The 22,980-nt window shown below is 33.1% G+C and overlaps 1 protein-coding gene and 2 pseudogenes across 1 annotated transcript; all 3 read left to right on the top strand.

The window, feature by feature from the left end:
• Positions 1 to 1,751: 1,751 nt before the first annotated feature.
• Positions 1,752 to 6,506, top strand: LOC103834345 (annotated as a pseudogene).
• A 236-nt stretch (positions 6,507 to 6,742) lies between these two features.
• On the top strand, positions 6,743 to 9,819 carry LOC103834210 (annotated as a pseudogene).
• A 4,806-nt stretch (positions 9,820 to 14,625) lies between these two features.
• LOC117127396 (dof zinc finger protein DOF4.3-like) lies at positions 14,626 to 21,789 on the top strand. The gene has a single exon (XM_033277592.1). The coding sequence runs from the start codon at positions 19,152 to 19,154 to the stop codon at positions 19,941 to 19,943; it is 792 nt and encodes a 263-aa protein (XP_033133483.1). The 5' UTR covers positions 14,626 to 19,151; the 3' UTR covers positions 19,944 to 21,789.
• The last annotated feature ends 1,191 nt before the right edge of the window (positions 21,790 to 22,980 follow it).

Raw genomic sequence — 22,980 nt, 5'->3', positions numbered from 1 at the left:
AAACATCATTATTTTCATTAAACTCGTCTTTAACAGCTTCGTCTTTGGCATCGTCGGTAAGATCTTCGTACTCGTGATTATGCGGATCAATGAGAAGGATGTCATCAATTTCTTGTTCAGGTTCCTCGACTTCATTTATCTGTTCTTCTTGCAATGGTGGTTCTTCTCCACTGATAATTCGTCCTCGAGGTGTAACTTTGATCACAGCTAACCAATTTATACCCGAATCTCTCATTCGAGGGTATGGAAGGAAGCTAACTTGGTCTGCTTGTGAAGCTAAGATGAAAGGCTCGAATTTGTTGTACCTTCGTCCACCGTTGACATCAACTACACCGAATTTGTTAGACCGAACACCTCTGTGACGACGGAATCGAACCATTCACATTGGAAGAGGACGCATTTCAGCTTCAATATCCCTGGAAATTCGACTTCAATAATCTCCGTCAAGATCCCGTAGAAATCTATTTCCCCTTTCACACATATTCCATAGTTACTGGTCGTCCGCTGTCTACCATACTCATATGTGTGAAAAGTATAGCCTCGTGTGAAATTACGACGAAAATTAATTGGATGGCCAAAAAAAACGTGAGCTACCTACCAAGTTGGTGGATTCAAAATTTCCTCGTTAAGTACACGTAAAGTATTTCGTCGTAAAGAACTCGCGAAGTTTACGTGGTATTTACAAGGAAATAGTGTTTCCTCGTAAAAGCCACGTCAATTTACATCGTCTTTACGACGAAATTGTTTTGTCGTTACCTTACGACGAAATAACGATGCTTCTCTTTTTCCACGTACTTTCCTCGTAAAATCAACGTACTTTTACGAGGATTATTTTTCCTCGTTAATTATCCTCGTTAAACTTACGTTTTCTTGTAGTGCAAGTAAAAGAGATTACAGGACATTGATACCATTCAGTGGATGTTATGCGATGGATGCCATTTGGTGGATACAATTCGGTGGATGCTATGCGATGGATGACATTTGGTGGATAAAAAGCTGGGAAAGCTAAGCTTCTTGATAAGTGTGACCCATTCGAATTTGAATTCTTACACCTGCAAATATAGCTGTTAGAACAGAATGCACTCTATATATGTACCAGTGTGTGTTTATGTGTTTTTCTCTTTCTTGTTTATTTTTAAAGAGAATGCACTCTATATAGTTCTCCTTCTGTTCTCTTTCACTATGTTCTTCACTCAGTTCTTCACTATGTTCTTGATTTTCTTACATTTTTGTCTTCTATGTCAAAAATATTTACATCGATTTACTATTGAAACCGATATTAGAAAACTCTAACCAAATGGATCCAGTGAACTGTCTTTTATTTATTTTTACAAATCACAGCAGATTATTAACTAATAATCCGAACAACTGTAAAAACCATAAAACAGAAGAAAAAAAAAAACAGCAAAACGAGCCATGCAGGCCTCTTTATAAACAGCTTCTCTCTAAACCCTTGAAACATACTCAAGAACATAATAAGCACTAAGCAAGATCAAATCACATAAGAAAGAACATAAATGGATCCGAACGCAAAAACAATTATCTCTTTCGCATTGTTTTTCCTCTATTTATCTTTCTCTAATATTTCCCTCGCTCGTGGCGCTGAAGTGGGTACGTTTATTTACTTTTGCAAAATCATGTTTACACTTGTATCAAAACTCAATACTTATATATATATATGATGTTACTTTGGAAACAGACGATGAAACTCCATTTACGTACGAGCGGAATCCAGAGAAAGGACCAGAGGGATGGGGAAAAATAAACCCTCATTGGAAAACTTGCAACACCGGAAAATTCCATCTCCGATCGATCTCACTAACGCAAGAGTTAGTATTATTCGTGATGAAGCATGGAGAAGACAATACAAACCAGCCCCGGCTGTAATTGTGAACAGAGGACATGACGTTATGGTACATTTGTTTAGCTGTAAATTATCATTACATTACGCATATGCATGGTGATATAATTCTAACAGTAATCAATAATGATGATATAATAAAAGGTATCGTGGAAAGGAGATGCTGGGAAAATAACAATACGTCGAACTGAGTATAAATTGGTGCAATGTCATTGGCATTCACCGTCAGAGCATACCGTCAACGGAACTCGGTTTGTGTTTTCTTGTCTTAAGAAATAATATAAGAATTAATCTCATAATTTACACCAATTTTAATTTTAAATGTGTTACAGTTATGACATGGAGCTTCACATGGTTCACACGAGTGCTGGAGGCAAAACCGCAGTGATTGGAGTTCTTTATAAATTAGGCAAACCTAATGAATTCCTCACAAGGGTACGTATAATATCAATGTTTATTTATATGAAAGATTGTGTATTTATGACATTTTTTAATTTGAAAATTTTTTAATTTAAATTCAGCTACTAGATGGAATCAAAACAGTGGGAAAAGAAGAGAGGGATCTAGGGATCGTGGAACCAAGAACTATTAGATTTCAAACCAAAAAATTCTACAGATACATTGGCTCTCTTACTGTTCCTCCATGCACTGAAGGTGTTATTTGGACCGTTGTCAAAAGGGTATATATCTTTTGTTTTATTGATTACTATCTTTATTCTTAACAAAATGCAATGTTGGTAATTAAACAAATTGTATATATAGGTGAACACAATATCAATGGAACAAATTGCAGCGCTGAGGAGTGCCGTTGACGATGTAAGTACTCTAACTTGCTAATGTTATTTCATTAGCTGATATTGATATTACCTATTACTAATCATGTTATAACCTGAATATAGGGTTATGAGACGAATTCAAGACCGGTTCAAGAAAGAAATGGAAGATCGGTCTGGTTCTACGATCCAAATGTTTGAATTATTGAGTTGAATTGTTTTGTAATGTCGAGAATCGACAGATTGATTGAGTTTAAATACAAGATAACAATGATTTGGATCACTTCATTTATTTTATCTTATCTTTTTAAAATTTTGGTGGAACTGATAATAATTTTAAAAGAAAAACAAACAGCAAACATAAAAAATACAAATGATTAAATTAACCAGATTTCAATCATTTTTCATATATTATCAAGTGTTTGAGGCTTTGAGCCAATCTCGTCCAAAGGGGTCTATTAGGAACAATATTTGTATCATTGGGGTATTTGTACAAAACAATACAAAACAATATTTTTCTTTATTTCTCATATATGATTTAGTAAATAGAAAAATCATTTAATCCCAAAACCATAAAACCTAATCGTAGATGTTCAATGGAAACCTTAACAAGCACCATACAACTCCCAGAGGATACTAGCAGAGATTCTAGTAAGGTTACCCGTGAGAAGCATCTCTCGATTCAAATCCGTTAGCAAAACATGGAAATCAACACCGAGTCCGTGTATTTTCGACGTCTATTCGTGTCTCTCCCGCTTGGTCGCTAATATCATGCGAAGGAAAAGAACTTATAGGGTTCCATGGATGCAAGACATGGGATCTTCCCAAGTCTCTAGCTTCTTACATCCCACTGTCTCTTCAATACTATACGGCTTCTTCCAACAGTTTGGTTTTGCTTGAAAGACATTGTTCTGATTATTATAGCTGCTACGTGGGCAATCCAGTTTTACAACAATCAAAATCCCTCCGACAGATGTTAACTCTCATTGGTTGGTTTAGTGACTCGTGTAGACAAGGATGGTGTCGTTTTGGACTTCAAAGTTGTTAGGTAAGCTTCACTGAAAACAAAAGATAATATCTCGTGTCGTTTGAGTATGTGTATTTATTCCTCTGAGACAGCGGTTTGGACTTCAAAGATCGTTCACTGCTCTACTCTAGTCTCCAGCATCCGTGTTAAGACTCTGAACGGTACGGTCTACTTTAACCGTCGTCTTGAACCTAACATACTTGTCTCTCATGATTTCTATTCTGAATCGGATCATTCCCGGGTTGTACCTTTCCCAGAACATTTGAATCACAACAACTGCAACGACGTCTTGACAACATCAAGAGTTTTTTTCATGTATATCAGTAGATTATTAGCTCAAAAGGGTGAAAATATTTTCAAGATTTGGAGATTGAACAATTATGAATCTTGGCAGCTTTCGTGGGAGATGCCATGGTTACTATTTTTACCCGTGTCAATGCATCCGTTTGATAGTGATATTGTTTATCTATGGTGTTATTCTAGCTGTCGTCTGGTACAATTTAACTTGCGGACGCAAAAGGAGAGAATACTCAGAGATGATGAGAATCAGGATTATTTTATGAATCGGTCTATTATTAATAAGAATAGGGGTGATACATGGAGACCAAGATGGTTAATGCAGTCCGTGCTTCCACGGTGGATGGAATCGGTGCCTTGTCTTCCCAAGTTGAGATGATAGATACAAATTCACTACCTTCATTTCCAAAAAGAAAGAGGAACCGAGATAACAACGATGTCTTTTAGATTCACAATTCAGTATGGTTTTTGAGGGTTCCTTCTTCTGTATACAACTCAGGAGAGAGCTTGCAAATAAAGGCTACTAAACAAACAATTATTAATCTTCGATGATGTACAATATTTTGTGCTAATTAACTGGTAAAATGCTAACTGTAAGAGTAGACATTATCTCTGGGTTAAGATTGAAGTAATCACATTGCAATGTACAATAAAGGCATGAACAGATGAGACAACACAGGAAACATCTTTCTCATGTGCCTCTCTCTCTCTCTCTCTCTCTCTCTCTCTCTCTCTCTCTCTCTCTCTCTCAATATATCTCATAAAGTCTGTTACTGAATGCTTTCTCTACTCTCTTCTTCCTGTAATTTGACCAGATACATAATGTGAGTATATATCACTGAAATGGTCACAATATTCCCAAGCATGTCTAATATACTCACTTGACTAAAAGTATATATTTTCTTTTGATATGTCTTATCGGTTGATTCACCCGCGAAAAACGTATTGAGTGGACTAACCGAAAAAGTTCTACACTACATCATTTGAAAAGCCCAAACCTAAAATAATCAAGTAGGGTAATTTAGTTTCTACCGGTAAGTATGTACTCATGACTGAGCTCCAAAAAACAATTACCAGTAAGCTACCACGACTTAGTTATAAAAAGAACAGGCCACCTTGTTACATCAAACATTACTAATCAGTCTGAAACACAACCATATTTCCACACTCTGGACATACAATCTACACTGTTAATTCTGTTGTTTTCCTAGTGGTTATCACTATCATCCTCAACAGTGTCGTGCGAAGCATTTTAAAAGCTTAAGGCGAACAATTTTTTTCTTAAAAAGGTTAATATTAATAGTTTAAATTTAGTTCAAAAATATATTTAATCATAAGTAAGATTTAAATGATAAGATTATCTACTAATAATAGCAATCCCAATTAATTCCAAAGATTGTGAATTTCACTTATGTTGAAAGGTTATGTATTTTCTAAAAAATGTCAAAAATGTTGTGTCTTTTCTAAAAATTCAATATTGGAAGGTTGTGTCTTTTCTAAATATTATTTAAATAGTTGTATATTTTTTTAACTGAATTGTGAAAAGATGCATCTGTTAGTTTTCAATTTTAGAATTTTGTATTTATTTTTATTATTTTCATCATGAAAAGGTGCATCTAATAGTTTACAAACATTGATATGAAAGGTTCTATCAATTACTTGTGTCTTTTCAATATCTATATATATAGTGTATTGTAGACATTTTCCTATAACTCAGTTATTTTTTCTATTTCTTGAACCAGTACATATTGTATTTTCCATTTATCAAATGAGTAAACGTTCGGTAAATGTAAATCAAAACTTCAATAATTTATATTTAATTTTTAGTAGAATATATTTTCCTTCAAAAGTGCCAAAAGTGTCTATAAGAGGGGCTTATTATATTGATAATTTGAGAGTTTTGAAGGGATTTAAGAATCCCCTAATTTAAAAGAGATTTGAGATTCGAACAAAGTTTTAGGAAGAGAATTAGAAGAGATTTTAGGAAATCTCAAGGTTTTTGAAAAAAGTTAACACGTCACTTTTAGTTTTAGTTTGAAAGTATCTATAAGAAAAAACTACTCTGGAAACTGTTGTATGAGATGATTAACCAACATATGTGCACTACCATTCACGATCAGAATCTCAATAGAATTATTAATGATACAAGTTATGTTACAAGTGATGGATTTTTGTCTTCACGATCTTCTTTCGATCCACCACTTTTTTATCTGATTTTATTTGCAATCAGATTCCAGTTTTTTGAAACTGTTTTTTTTTTGTCAAATAAGTGAGTTCATATAAAAAGAGAAAGATTTGTAAGTTACACAATGTTGTAGCTATTAAGGATTTCCTTGGCAAAAAAAAGATAATAAAAGGAAAGCCCATAGTTGAATGAAAAATAGTTAGAGAAGTCATTCATGTCGTAACCAAATTTGATGAGATACATGAATGGTATCCTCTTTCTTTTGCCTAGGATGATGTCACCTACAGTCATGTCAATAATTTTGAAGACCATTGTTGTTAGCGCTTGTTTCTTTTGGTCTAAATATTACAAATTCTAGCATGTGTAGCAATGCGCGTAAGGGTTTGGGAGCATGAGTCCCTCAATGAAAGCTAATCAGAGAAAGCATTCCAGATTTCTCAGAGACCTATGATGAGAATCCCAACGTTTGTAACCTATCCTTTGAAGAACCAAATCCCATATTTCCCAGAGACGTAAATTGGAGACGATAATTAGCGATTTAAGTGAACCATTGCAAGTGTATGGAGAACAGTTACAACTTCTTAAATGAAAAATTGCAATTGTTGGTGAATGTAATTATAGTGATGAACCATTGCATTTGTTGGTAGTTGTAGTCTTTTGGTGATAAATCATTGCAATTTTGGTGTGAACCAACCATTGCAACCCTTAATCCTCTATATAAAGAGTTATGGACACTGACAAATCATATCAATCACAAATAGACTAGAAAAATGGGAGATTCATAGTAAAAAGATCATCAAAAGTAATGATATGCTATTATGTGTCTTTTTCATTTAAAATATCTTTTTAGTGATATGTTTTTGGTTATTTTCTCACTTTCAATTATATTATACATTTTTAAAATCTATGGAAAGTTTATGGATATGTTTTTCTCTCTTTTGTGACACATAAACTTCTTTGAAAAAAATAAGATACTTTATATAAAATCATAAATTATACAAAGTGGCAAATATTTTTTAAAATAAAAGTAGTTAACAATAATAACTTAAAACATGCATACAAATTTCAATATGTGTGCATTTACAAATTGATTATATTCTTTTAGTTGCGGTCTATTTTTCATGTAACAATTGGAATATTTTATTAGTATAATTCTCAATTTTATCTCTATTTGATCAAATTTTATGTTATTTTACATGCAAAAGATGAATTTATTCAAGGATTTTTCTGTTGAATAGATGCATCCTTTAAAAATACTTAAAATGTTGTAAAAATGTATCCTTTCAGAAAATTAATATTTTTATATTTAAATTATATTTCAGATAAAAGTTGATCTGTTTATATGGGTGTATCTTTGCCTTTTGATTAAATGAATTGAAATATGTTTTAGACTCATTGATAAAGACATATTTAAAATAAATAGATTTGCATATATTAACATATTATAAAAACATAAAATTTGAAAGATGATGGAATTATGTTTTAAAAATCATATTTTTTTGTTCACACCTTTTGAAAACGATACAAATGGAAATAAATAAATATATATTAATTATGAAATATTTGATACAAAACAACTTGGACATAAATAATGTAAATACTTTAAAGACTCAACATGATTGAATATATATTTTAGGACCAAAATAAGTTGAATAATTTTTTATAGATTTCTAATATTTTCTATTACAATATGTAAATATTTATTTTTATAAAATGAGTTCCCGTGTGACATCACACGGGTTCCTTACCTAGTTTTACATAAATGTTATTTCATTAATTTTAAAAGCTAATTATGAAATGAAAACTATGGTGTAAAAAGCAAAGATTAAAGCATACCTTAAAACTAATTATTAATTTAGTTATAACATAATAAAATTAGTTAAGAGTACATATATACTATAACTAAAATGAAGACTGAACTTATGTTGAAACCTTATTATTGAGATTTATAGTGGTTGATTATAAAAATTTACTACAATTAGAGGCCGCTAAAATTTTAGATTATGTTGGGGTGTATGGCCAATGCTTTTTTAATCATGCTATAGGCACGGCTCTGATCCTCACAGATGATACGTTTCATCGCAGTGATCAACTATCTGGCCAAACAAGCTAAAACTCGTTATATCTAAACACGTGTCGTCACTCCCTCACGTGTCACATACTTAACCTGCCAGGTTCTGCTGTCGGCTCCATAAGCTGCAACGTATTACAGAACCGACCATTTAAAGACCCCTTGCAAAAAGGAGAAGAAAAGAGACCTCGATCGAATTGATATTATCACATCTTTCTTTGTTGATTTGATGAAAATGGCATCCATGCAACTCGCTAGAGCTACTCTTTTTAGCCTCTCAAAAGCTTTCCCTATAGTTCGATCTCCCTTAACTCTGGCTGCATGCTTCTTCGACCCGGAAAGTCTCTCGCGTGTGCTTTGCCTCCTCCGTTAGCCATTCCGAGGTTATTTGTACAACTTTGCTTACAATTTTCTTAGATATTTATATGATTGCTACGTCAAAGTACCTTATCATGCGAGATCATGTGAAAAGCTTCGATTCGATTAGGGCTGGTTTTTAGGTGATAGGTCCAACAATCCCTAACCAAATAACAAAGCCTAATTTAAAACCCCAAGTATATATTTCTACGTACAATAGAAAGTTACATACATTGATATATATTACATACAAATATGTTTGAACATGCCTAGCTATAGTAACATGTCATACTGTTGTACTCATAGATCCTAGTTAGGATGCGATTTAAAGAAACTTAAGTACGTGGTTCTGAGAGTTACGTGTTGGAAAAGTCTACCCCTACGTGAAACTAGATCTTGTTAAAAATGGAGTTCTTATGTGTGTGTTTTGTTTTAAGGGTAGAGATCCGGTAGAGAATGCTAGAGACTCAAGGGCAGATGTACCTTACGGTTCAAAGAAATGGAGGGAGAATACCGAAGAAAACTATGCTCAAGGAGCTAAAGACAAAGCTAATGAAGGAGCGAGCAAAGCAGCTGATAAAGCTTACGAGACCAAAGAGCAGGCTAAAGGCACAGCCTACGAAGCAAAGGAGAAGGCTAAAGACTACGCGGAACTGACAAAAGACAAAGTAAACGAAGGGGCGTATAAGGCAGCGGATAAAGCAGAAGATACAAAAGAAAGAGCCAAGGAGAAAGCAGAGGATACAATGGACAGTGCAAAAGCAAAGGCTCGAGATGCTAAAGAAAAGGTTAAAGAGTATGGAGAAGAGACTAAGGAGAAAGCAGAGGGGTTTAAAGAGACCGTGAAGGGCAAGGCGGAAGAGCTTGGAGAGAAGACGAAGGAGACGGTGAAAGGAGCTTGGGAGAATACAAAAGACAGTGCACGGACTGTGACTGAAGCTGTGGTTGGGCCTGAAGAGGACGCGGATGAGGCACGAGCTGATATCGATAAAGGTGTTGAAGATTTAACTAAAAAAGCGGAGAAAAAAGATGAGAAGGATCGAAAAGAGGATGAGTTCATAACGTTTAACTAATGAGAGAGATAGGATCTGTCCTATATGTGTTTGCTTTCATGCATTGCTCTATTTCAGCTTTATTCTCTGTTGCTAAGCTATGCTTCATGTCTTGTTTGTGAAAATAAATAAATAAGATAAATTTATGGTTATGGCCACAACTTTAAAAAGCAGTTGTGTCTAGAATATTATTCCAGTTTTATCTCTGTTTTACTCATTAATGATCAAAATCAAAAATATAGTACATAAATTGATAAATTCTTTCTAATATGTGTAAAACAGAGAGTATTTTTTATTTATTTTTAAATTAAGGCTATGACTTATTTAATATATTTATTTTTGAAGTATAAATTAAGCTATAAAATATAATTTTATTGACACAATAAAATTAAAATAAATAAAATAATAATTAAATATATAGATAATCTTTTAAAAATATGTAAGAAATCATCAAATGTATTATGGAATCGTAATTCACGTTTATTACTGTTAATGATGGTTGTTGACCGTTTTTACATTTTGACTTCTCGTATCTGCAAACCATTTAATTTGATAAAATTTCATGAGTAAATTATGGCGCGACCCCTTCAAATATAAACACTTTTGAGTTTCTGTTCTCCCCTCTTAATTTAAACACTTGGAGATCTATCATTTTCCATTACTATAGAGGGAAAAACTGTTAAATCCCTAGAAAATGATATGGAGGAGGTGCTTTGTGGTTGTGAAAATTGGTTACTTGTTGATGTGTTTGGTTACTTGGTCTTGAAGATAAACTACTCGATATAGAATCCCTTTGCTATGAGTCTCTTGCTCTTTTTTATTTTACAAGTCTTATCGTTTGATTTGTTATCTCTGGTAAAAATGCACTTAATGTTACATAACTAATTTTTTAAAAGTTTACCACGCTCACACACTGGCTAATCTAAATTTAGAATGTTGTTTGACTAAGTATGAAAGTAACCAAATCATCTGTTACCAAGAAAACATGTAAATTGATCGGACCGAAAATCAAATTCAAACTTCCCACGTAATAAAGGGTTTTTTGTAAATATGACTCAAATTTTGAAGTCAAGCACAAAACTAACCCATATTTTTTTGAAACTTTAATTTTCCTTTTTCACCCTCAAAATTCAGATTATTCACGAAAATACCATTATTTTTTTTTTTTTGAAAATGCATATTTTACTCTATCATTTTCATCTTCCTCAAGTATTCACAATATTGTCATTGCCATCAACACACCAACCACCATGAACAACCAATTTGAAGCTCTTAATGTACCTACAAATCGATTTACACTCTTTCTTTCTCAATCCTTATGAACCAAAAACATATCTTTACTTTCTCTCCATATTCATCAAAAAGAAAAACCAAAGATTTTGATTCTAAAATTTTTATGGTTCATAGAGCCATTGAAGCTTACGATTCTTGGTGGGTAACTTTTGTTTGAGATTCTGGGTACTTGGAGAAGATTTTTGTGTGCTAAACAAGTTATCTCACTGGTTGAAATTTTGAAATCAGTTTTTTTTTTTCATATATGTTCGTCCAGACGACTTCCGGGTAAGTTGTCTGGCTGTAGACGACTTACATGGAAGTCTTATGGTCAATGCAGATGTTAATTTTGTAATTGACTTTTAAATGTGTTTTTCTAGACGACTTACATGGAAGTCGTCTGTCTTTGTTTGTTTGTTAGAAGTCGTCTAGGGAAAATGGGTGAGGCTCAACTCTGTTTTGGGTAAACTCTCTTGGCTCCAACACGGTAATGTGGAAGCGGAAAGTTCATGCCTGAGCTCAGTTATTGCCTTCATGGAATCCATCGTTAAGCTCAATCCTCTTTCAGTCAGTGTGAAGCCACAAATGGTAGGATCACAAGGATATGCTTTCCTCCTTGGTGCAATCTTTGGAGGTTTTCCAAAATGTTCAAGCATAGCTCACCATCAAAGTTCAACTCTAACAAGAGCAAATACCAAGGGATTTCTATTATTCAGTTGGAGTCTATCAAAGCTTGAAGATTGTAGTCCCTTAGCACTTCTCTTAATAAAGGCTAGCCAAAATTCCTCATGCCGGGCCAATGAGAGACCTCTTTCCACCATCATCCGCTTTGTTGGAGTGACAACTTCCATTAAAATCCCTCTTCGTGAGGACTCTGTGTTTGGCTATGTAGTCAATGAACTTTGTCGATATCTTGACCGTTTGATGCCTTATGTGATGGTTCGTTTGGGACCGGAAGGCACGACGATACTCATTCCCATGAGAATCGAGGTTACGGAGCACTCAACCTCACGATATACGGTGACTATTTCCGTTGAAGAACTTGAAGGACGATGTAATCTCTTTAGGAGCTTACTAGTTTGTGGCACCTTTGAACTTTCTTTCGACTTGTTATCCGGCTTGTCAAAGCTTGTGTCGCTATCTTTCTATTATCTTGTATTAAATGTATTCAGTACGATCGCAAATCTACTGTTGGATGTTGCTTTTATCTTTGTAATCGGCTAAGGTTTATGAATGAAATATGTTGTGTTAAAAAAAATAAAAGATATTGTTATTTACTAATGCTCACCATTTGAAACAATCTGGGCTATACATTTTCTTTAAATATATGTATATATATAATTATTTTATTTACACGCGTCCTCCTCTGATACTATGTTTCATAATGAACACCTATAATTTATGATTTTTTTTTCTTAAATTACCATCACACTCTCAATATCTCTATCTAGATTTGTTTATATGTACTAGATCATTTCTCCGCGCTACGCGCGGATAATATATTTAAATTTGTTATATTTATCATTTTTATTTCTATGTAAATTTTTGTATATTAAATTATATATAACTAATTTTTAAATTTGATTTTTTTTATATTATTAGTTTGAAGTAAGTATTTCTACAATATGTAACACAATTAACTAATAAAATATGAAGAATCAAGTCCGACATTTTAAAGTTATGTAAAAAAAAATATAATTATGTATAGAACATAAATTATCTTAGTTTAAAACATCGGAATCTCATCTCAAATAAATTCACGAAAAGAAAAAGTACTCCAATAACCTACTTAAAATATAAAACCCCCTTTTCAAAAAGAAAGTGTACTTAATAATATTTTTTTTATGTGTAATAGTTGAAAACTGACAATTGAATATCGATCTAGAATATTATTTTAATATATCTAATGGTAAAATACTAATTGTAATAAACAAATTTTGATTTTTTTAATACTACATGAATTAGAAGTCTTTAAAATATATAATCTATTTTATTAACATAATCTATTTTTTATTCATTTATTATTTTTACGTTACAAAATATTGCTTTAGTTTTATTTGTATATTTTTTTTTTAATAATTTAGTTTCTTTTTAAGTATTTTAAAATTATCAAGAATATAATATATTTAAAATTATTTATTTAAATATATCCAAATATGATGTCTCATTTTTATGTGTGTTTGCGTTGAGCATATTAAATTTGTAGTTTGTATATTTAATAACACTTTGTGGCGTGTTGTTCTATGGTTTTAATAAATGTGTTGTCATTTCATTTTTATTACTACTAACATGATGTTTTAGTGATCAGTGATAATGTATTTTTAATGTTATGTTTTATATTTTATCGTATATTTTCTAACTCTTTATGTTGGCACTTTTTTGGAATCATTTTAATTAGATAATATGTTTAAAGATGTAAATAAAACTGTGTATGTTGTGAATTTAGACTTTTTAGTGTAGCTAAGCACTATCAATTATGGAAATTATATTATGATTTTATTTTACTAAATTTTTCTTTTATTGTATATTTTTTGTTTTATTTTTTTATTTTTAAAATTTTATTACCTTATTCTTTAATTGTAGATAATTGCTATTTCTAATTTTTGTTTCATATACCTTAAAAGTCTTCGGTTGATTTTTGATTGTTTTCTTTCTTCAATTACAATGTACAGTTCAACCGTTTTTTTTTTGAGATCAAACTACTAATATCATTAGATAGAAAAGCTTAATCTCCAAGAATGGAGTGAATATTTGTGCTAGAGAAAACTGATTTAGCCACTAATATAGTGAGATATTATAATATTAGAAGGTATTAAAACTCTTCTATGTTGGATATAATTAAGTTGTTGTCAATTGATTATATATTTGTGATAATTGGAAATACATCTTTATGTATTCTTTACATCATCTTTCATTGATTTACGGTTCGACCATTTTTAATATACTGAAAGTAACATAATATTAAATGTTGATTATCTCCTTCCAATTAGGAATGCACAGAATCAGAGAAATTTAAGGTGATACCACTTTACAAATTTGTCCTCATATCTATATAAAGTTAGTCTATATGTTTCAAAATGTAATCAGTTTTAATTAAAATCTATAATATTTAAAAGTTATTACTTTAGAAAACTGTCATTTAATATATAAATTTAATCAATTACACAATAATTTACATAATTTAATTGGCCACACAATATCAATAAATATAAAGTTACATTGAAATATAAAAACAATCTATATAGTGAAACAAAAAAATACTTTTAAACCATTATATTATAAAACAAAAGAAATATTCAAATTATATTGAAACATTAGAATAGTAAGAATTAGAAAAGCTGAAATTTCAACGTCGATCATTTACGTCGGTCATGCCTTAGACCATCTCCAATGTATTCCTCTATTTTTTTCTCTAAAATAGAGAAATTTCATAATAGAGATGGATTTGTCTCCGATGTATTTTTCTATTTTCTATCCTAAAAAGAAATATTCTTGATATATTCTTTTCTAAGTTTACAAATAATATATTTTATTTGTGAAAGTTGAAACCAGCCCAATTTCTTTTAGTATTTTATAAAATTATGATATTATTTACACTAAATATTTCTTTACAAACTATTATGTAAATAAAAAATATAATTATATTTATATAAATAATATATTTCACTAAAAATATATTTTCGGTTATAATTGCTTAAGTAAAAAGTTAAAGGATCATTTTGTAAAAAAAAATAGAGGAGGTGACATGTCAAAAAATATAGTTTCTCATTGGACGATTATTTTCGCCTACGTGGACACTCTATCTGAGACTTATTTCCTCCAGTTTTAATTAAAATCTGTAATATTTAAGAGTTATTACTTTAGAAAACTGTGATTTAATATATAAATTTAATCAATTACACAGTAATTTACTTAATTTAATTGTCCAAACAATATCCAATTAATAAAGTTACATTGAAATATAAAAAAAATTATATAGTGAAACAAAAAATAAATTTCCATATCTACGAAAATTCTACATCAGAAAAGGAAGGTAGTATAATTCCTTGAATCGAGATTTTTAAACACAAACATCCAAAATATAATCAAGGTATGACAATGTTTTACTTAAGAATTGAGTTATTGGTATATCAAAAAATTTGAGAAATAATGAATTATTAAACAAAATAATTCAAACTTTTAACATTTGAAAGATAATGAAATATATGAAGTCATAACTCAACTATTTTAATAGTAAAATTTGGGCTACGCAAAATATCCAAACCCAAAGATCCGACTTAAATCAACCCGAAAATCAGGCTTTCGAACTCGATCAGATATGTGATAAATAACCGAATGGGTCTTAAATTGATGTATCTGAAGATCTGGAACCCAATCTGGTCTAAACCAAGAATCAAATGAGTAACCGAAGATATCCAAAATTTATATATATATCTAAAAATATTTGTTACAATTGTACATATAAGTATTTTAATAATTTAATTTAAAATCATAAGTTAATTATATTATTTAATTTCAATATTTTGTGTGTTTTCGGTTAAAATAGGATAGCGTGAATAAAAATGCTCAAAAAGTGTATATAATGAATTTTTTTGGTTATTATTGGTACATTTGGATAGTTTGGATACAAAATACTTGAACTAAATTGGGTAATATGGTTACTTTTAGTACAAATATCTGAACATGTTTAAAATACATTGCTAATTTGGTTATTTTCAGGGTAAAAAACATTTTGTAATTTTGTATAACATTTAATATATTTTAATTTTGTTAAATTATTTATTTTTTACTTCTATGTCAATTTTTATCGTTTTACATTGTATTCAAATTAATTCTAAATTTTAAATAAATAAATTTTATAATATAATAGCTGAATTTATTTGATTGGAAATTGTTTTTTTTAGTTAAACTGAAATGAATATTTTTCTTTTCTTTTCTTTTTAGAAAGTCTCGATCTCACCGTGGAGCTTCGAGTTACGATTTCAGAACCTTGTAGCCAGAGATTACTCAGAAGAAGCATATGACAATGGTTCCATCAAGGTTTTGCCGATGAGTATCTCAACTCGATCTCACCGGAGAATCTTGTTCTTTTAATGTAAAGAACACATACAAAGAAGAAAAGTTGGATTGTATTAGCTTTACTAAGTTTAACACTGATACGTTTGGTATTTGGCACAATAGCAGCACAGAAAGTCATCTGACACTGTAGGAGAACTGACCAATTCCCAATTGTTGATATCTTCAGAGGTCCATGAGCTTTCATAAATGACTGCAGGACGTCATCGAGAAGCCAACTTGATTTGTCATGTGCGATTCCAATTATGTGGAAGATACATTCAACTCCGACCAACAACTCCCATCTGAGCAACTGGCAGAAGCTTAGTAGACGGCTGAACAACTTCACAACCTTAGCCAGAAGGCTTTTCAGCGCTAGTGGCGGGTTACGGGTATATCACGTCTAACAAAGGAAAACCCATCCCTATCATCTTCTTCAAGGTTACTGCCCCTTTAATCTAAATAAGATGAAGAAAATGAACATCTAAGAATGTACATATCCTGCAGGAGTACGTATCAGTGTACCAGTTACATGCCCCAAACTTATGGAGAGTTTTCCCATGTACGATTTTAGAGACAATGATGGTTCTTGAAGTACTCCTTCTCGAGTGTGGTTGGATATCAGGTGGAAGGTCGAGGACGTCAAGTCCTTTTCTACACGCCAGATCACACACAGTTTGTGTTCTATTGTGCCTGCACACAGTTACACCAATTCGTTACAAACAGTGAAAGTCACTGACACATGGCTTTTAGAAATGGTCACTGAAACATCAAAAAATACAGGGTATTGATGCCGTTTCTGGATATGATTTGGGATGATGCTTATACCAGTCTTATAAAAAAAATCGCTTTAAACATGAGTCCTGCTTTAGTTTCCATTTGCTAATCAACTGCAATTGTTCATTATATGGTTAACTGAACAGTTTATATGGTGCAGAGATACAAAGTAAGAGAAATAAAAAAAATTTGATGAATGCTGACCTTACAGATTTTTAAGCTGAGACCAGTTGCCAATACACTCTGAGATGGTTCCCTAGAAGTGATTGTCACTTACCCTTCTGCAGTTGAAAACACAAAAACAGTTTAGGACTATTAAATTTACCTTCTTGGACTACTTATAGGTTTTCTTGACGACCTCGTTGTTAACTGAGGTGAGAATTCATAAGTTTCAAAGAATTTCATACTACAGAAAAAAAAGTATACATAAAAGTCAGGAAGAATTCAACATGAAAACTTAAAAGTTAAAACCCAGAAAAGGTTTAGCTCAAACTTATATTACAACTCTAAAAATTACTCCACTGCATCCAATCAAGAAAAATATTCAAATTTACACACACAGAATTAATATTCTTATGAGGGCTAATATTGATCTCACGGTAGACGGAACTGTACTTGATTCTGACTATGGTCATCCGTGTTGTTTTGGGAGCTCTGACATGATCGGAACACGGGTTATGCTTCAAAACCAACAATCGTTCTGATCTTATATCCATGCCTAACTCCCTGCTTAAATAGAAAGGTGATTATGTGAATGAAAAACAATGCTATGATTTTGCTGTTTTTTAAGAATTAAGCTAACATCAATGAAAGGGTTCAAAAAAAAAAAAGCTAACATCAATGGATCACGCAAAAAGAATCGAAGGAACTATTTTGAGCAGAGTAAAATAATGAATATGAAGAGAGTAGACACAAACCTTGATTGTTATAATACAGGACGATGGGAGACCTTCCCGTGGAGACAAAAGACTTTCGTGGATTAAGCAGTAGGTACTTGTAAATGGTTATTCTCAAAAGTGTGTTACAGGATCCGACTAAACTATCATATGAAGTAGAACAATCTGGTCGTTGTGCCATCAATACGCCTCAAGCCTCAACTTAATCACTATCAAAGTCTACATAAATCAAGTATATAGTTTTTTTTTTGATCAATTAAGTATTTAGTTTCTACATTAAAACCAGAGAGGAAGGTAAAACCTGGTTACAACTTACATTAGGACGGCACTGGCTTCTTTGGATACCGATGGTGATGAAGGTGGAACCAATAGGATTTTGAGTTTCCAGACTGTGTTTCACCTCAGTTCCATTTTGGTGAAGCCATCTCGCTGTTAGAAAATCTTGAAGGATTTAACGGTGATGAATCTGATGTAATGGAAGATCAAGAACCCAAAGAATGAGAACTTAACGATTAGGATAAACACGTAGTTTGGAGCTCATGGAGACCAGTTGCAGAAGTCTGGAAAGTTGGATGATGACTTTCTGTTATCCTTGGCTTTTGAAGATGGGAGTTTGCTGATTTCTTCATGATCAGTGTTTGGTTGATGACAGAGATTTAGCGCTGGAAATACAAACCCAAAAATCAACTCGACAGGTTCAATCATCAGTCGATTCAAAATAAATAGAATCACTCAAAAAAAAAATATCAGATCCAATCAATCTTTAAACTACAGCTTAATTTGGTTTTGACCTAAAAACCCAATATCCAAATACACAGAGAGCTTGCATATATATTATAAAACAAATTTAGAGGGGGAGAGATGAGAGCCACCTTGATCCAGAGTTGATGACATTGGCATGACCGGGGAAATATAGATTCTACGTTGTAGTTCTTCTTCTCCTCAGCAAAATTGGATGTGAAGAGGTAGATTATATAGTGATTGCACTAAATGATAAAGCTTTATGAGTCACAATTTTAATGTTACAGAGGAGAAGAGGTGAAACGGTTGGGATTTCTTCGAGGAAAAGGAGGAAGACGAAGTCGTCGAACTAATTTTTGATGTGTGAGGAACATATGACATGGCACAATACAACTCTATGATTGGTCTGAATTATTAATCTGACGTGGATCCCTTCTCCATTGAGAATATCTGGCTTTTAGTATAGTATAGATTATTTGACTCATTTAATCATTATCTTCTTAAATCTCCATTTTTCATATACATCCAATAATTAAAACTTAAGAGTAAAAGAACCTTGGTTTTTTTACTAAGCTTAGCCTAATGTTCTGATGTGAGGATAGATCTTCAGATTTTACTAATACATCATTTTTAACATGTTGCCCATAATCTCACTTTCTTAAACCCAAACTTATCTTTTTTTTTCTTCAGTTTCCAGTTCTCAAGAGTCTATATAAGAAGACACCCTCACAACACCAAAATAATCATACCAACAACAAAAAAAACTAATTAGTAGCTCTTGAGAAAAATGGATTACTCTAGTGTTCTTGCTGAAGGAGGCAATGAAGTGAACCAAGAGAAGCCTCCACCGCGAGTGTGTCCAAGGTGCAACTCAACCAACACCAAGTTTTGTTACTACAACAACCATAGTGTGTCTCAACCACGCTACAAGTGCAAGGAATGTCGCCGAAACTGGACTCATGGTGGAGCGCTAAGGAACATACCGATTGGTGGAAGTGGCCGTAAAAAGAAGAGTACAATGATAGATCAACCTTTTGTTTCTCAGGCAGTTTCTGCTGAGATCCAACAAGTTAGTCGTCGTCGCCAACCTTTCTTACATGCTCAAAAAACCAACCAGTTTGTTGAATATTTTGGTGGTTCTTCTTATGGCTTTGATGTTGATAACCATGTCGGTTCTTTTCCTAAAATTTGCGGCGATGGGGTGCTTCCATTTCAAAGTTTTCCACCAATGGATCGCTCTTATTTCCATGATGGATTGTTTCAACAAGATTACTACAACGTTGAGTCCAATGATTTGATTGGTAATCATTTGAATAACCAATCAATTGGTAATCATTTGATTAACACATCAATTGGTAGTTATAATGTTGTGAGCTCTAATCATAACAGTTACATTAATCAAGAGCATCGAGACAAGTGGAACCAGAGCTTAAACAATACTATGAACATGAATCATAATGCCAGCACCAGTGGAAGCAGAGAATGGTGGGACACTGATCACATGAACAATTACAACGGCAACATAAAGAAAAACTGTGTGTATGAGTCCTCTTACCATTTGGAGAAGCATGGTCCTTGAATCTTAGCCTTATTATCCATTTTCCCTTTCTGTTTTTATTTTTAAGTGATGAAAGCTTCTACCGTTGTTTCCCAAAATTCAGACATAAGTTGCTTGTCGGATTTTCCCCCCTATCTATAATTATATGAATATCTCTATGGATCAGTCCGTTAATTATATTGCCTACTGCCAATGCACTTTTCTGGTTATAAGTAGGATCTTGAGCCAAAAATATATACTAGTTCTTTATATTTTTAGCTAACATGTACAACAAATTACGTCCAAGATAAACCCCACAAATGCAATAATCTCGATACAACATAAGTTTTTTCGTTGATAAATGATTTGTACAACACAAGTTAAGCTCATGAACATGAATCATAACGCCAGCACCAGTGGAAGTAGAGTATCTTTGGAGACTGATCACATGAACAAGAACAATGGCAACATCAAAAACAACTGTGTATGCGTCCTTTTGGAGAAGCATGGTCCATAAATATTAGCCGTATTACCCATGTTCCTTTTATGTTTTTGTGCGTTTTGAAGTGATGAAAGATTCTGTTGTTGTTTCCCAAAAATTCAGACATAAGTTGCTTGTCTGTTTTTTTTCCCGTATAATTATGCTGGAATATTCATTTTTTTCTGGTTATAACTTATAAGTAGGATCTTGAGCCAAACCATAAATCTAATTCTTTAGATTTTTATCTAACATGGAAAATAGATCACGTCCAAGATAAACCAACAAGTGCAATAATCTCGATACAATATCATTTTTTTTTATAAATGATTAGTACAACACAAGTTACAACTCATGCATGCAATTTAATATTTTTTTGAAAATTTGGATACTCGTAGAACTTGTAGTTTTTGTGTTTTGACGACTTAATGCATTCACTGAGAGTCTGAGATTATACTTCAAAACTAGAGAGTATCAAACATCCCGACCATAACACACCAACGACAAAACTATTAACGCATGGATGCAGCCTGTGAGTACACACACTCTGAAATTTAGCCTATGGGAGACAGAACTATTACACTGCACATTACCAATCTCCTAATCAGATGATATGCCTGTGGAGTAATTTGGTGAAAGGATGAGCAAAACAATTGGCACTAGTCCGGAGATTACAGACTTGACAATCCTGAAACCTCCTTTTATAGTTATGCTCTGCTTTGGTGCTAATTGTTTGTACACACTTGCACAATCAGGATCGGGATAATACTCTATAGTTGTACCTTGGTGTCGATTGATAATATTAGGAAGTTAATCTCAGAAAGAGTCAAAGAGATCTAATCATCTAAGAAACTTTTTTTTTTGAAACACAACTTTCATTTAACTCAAACTTGAAGACTACAATGACAAGAGGGAATTAAACATTCTCTTAAAAACAAACCATAAACTACAACAGCAAAAGCAATTAAACATAATAAGTCTTCATATGAAGTTGACAGCAAATTCGAGACATGGCTTGAATGCGTCGATAAAGCATTTCCAGAAAAGTCGGATCGCTGAGATTTAGTCACAAGTGACGTTGAGAGACAACCCTCACCAACAAGAAAAACCGAAGTAATCTTGATTGCACCTTCTGGCCCCGTACAGACCGCTACGCAAGGAAACAAACCGGTGAGTAAGCTGAAACAATAACTCGGAAAAGGATCAGAAAGAACATATCTGTTCATAGAATGGAGGCATGATTGTAAGATTCTGTCCTCGGCCAAGGAGGATGATGAAAACGATAACAGATCCGGTGAGTCCACCGAAAACTGCTTCCTAACTGAGTGATATTGCAATAAGCTCAGAATAAAGACTTCAATGAATCCATCGAAGCTCTTTAAATTAACCAGAGAAACCAAAACCGAAATTGATTGGCTCACAATGTGTTGCAGGTTTCTAGATTTTAATAGATTGATAACTGGGCTGGCAGCTTCAGCCAAAGTATTGGGCCAGGCCCATGAAGATTTGAATTATTGGTAAGGGACGTTGTGGATCTGGAGTACGAGTCGGAAGCGGTGAGGAGATCCCCGGCTGAAAGACAAAGAGCAGTGGTTGGTTGGTATTTGCAGAGCTCACCGGAACAAGCTAGATGGCCATCGAGACAAGTCAGAGGAGGAGACTGTTCTTCACCATAACAGGTTTTGTCGGACTTTCAAGCAAGACTGGAGAGAATATAACTTAACCACGTGGAGAAGGTGAGAGTATTAAGCAGACAACACAACCTTATCAAGCTTTGAAGAAATAGATCTGGTCGCCGGAATAGAATCCCATCTACACCGGTCGCCGGATTAACGCAAGATGTTAGGAGAAGGTGTGGCTGCGGTCGTTTACGGTGTGGGTCTTCAGCCAGGCGCTTCATCGCTGAAGTTGAGTTAAATAGGTTTATAGATATGAAGAGCTGATGAGAGCAGACATGGAGGATGAAAAAATGGAGAGAGGTATGTCTGAAACAATTATCCAGGAGTCCCCGGAGAAGAGGTCCACTCTGATGAACTCCGACCAACAGTACGAGACCACATAGATCTCTACCGGTAGCGTTGACAGTAGATCCAGAGCAGTAAAGTTGAAAGAAACTATAAGAGATACATGACATAAGTGAATTAAAGATAGAGTCGTGGCTAAGAAAGACTGGCAGAGGCGACGCCGGTGGTGCAGGAGGAGAACTCGATAACTGTGCCCGAGAGAAAAGCCAAATGATAATAACGAAGAGTCCATCTAAGAAACTTTTATTAAAAGTATTTGAACATTTAACAAGGAAGGCATTGACAAGCCTACTTAGGTCAATGTAATACTAATATGCCGGTCCATATGTTTAGCTTGCTCATGTGTTGATTCTCTAAACAGTTCCTAGCTTCTACTCGGAAGAGATCTTTACTTAATGCTGAATTGTCTTCTTTCTTGATACATGTCCATAGAGATAAGAGTTTGGTTGTTATTATACAAATTACAGAGTCATGACTTGCTCATAATCCTGAGCAGCATTGAATAAACTAAAAACTAAAAATTGCTTAGTGAACTTATTTGGATCAGAAATCCTCTAGGAGATTTGGGCATAGAAAC

This window comes from Brassica rapa, chromosome A08 (assembly GCF_000309985.2).
Source record: "Brassica rapa cultivar Chiifu-401-42 chromosome A08, CAAS_Brap_v3.01, whole genome shotgun sequence".
Classification (NCBI taxonomy): domain Eukaryota; kingdom Viridiplantae; phylum Streptophyta; class Magnoliopsida; order Brassicales; family Brassicaceae; genus Brassica; species Brassica rapa.
This window is presented reverse-complemented; position numbering and strand designations above follow the sequence as displayed.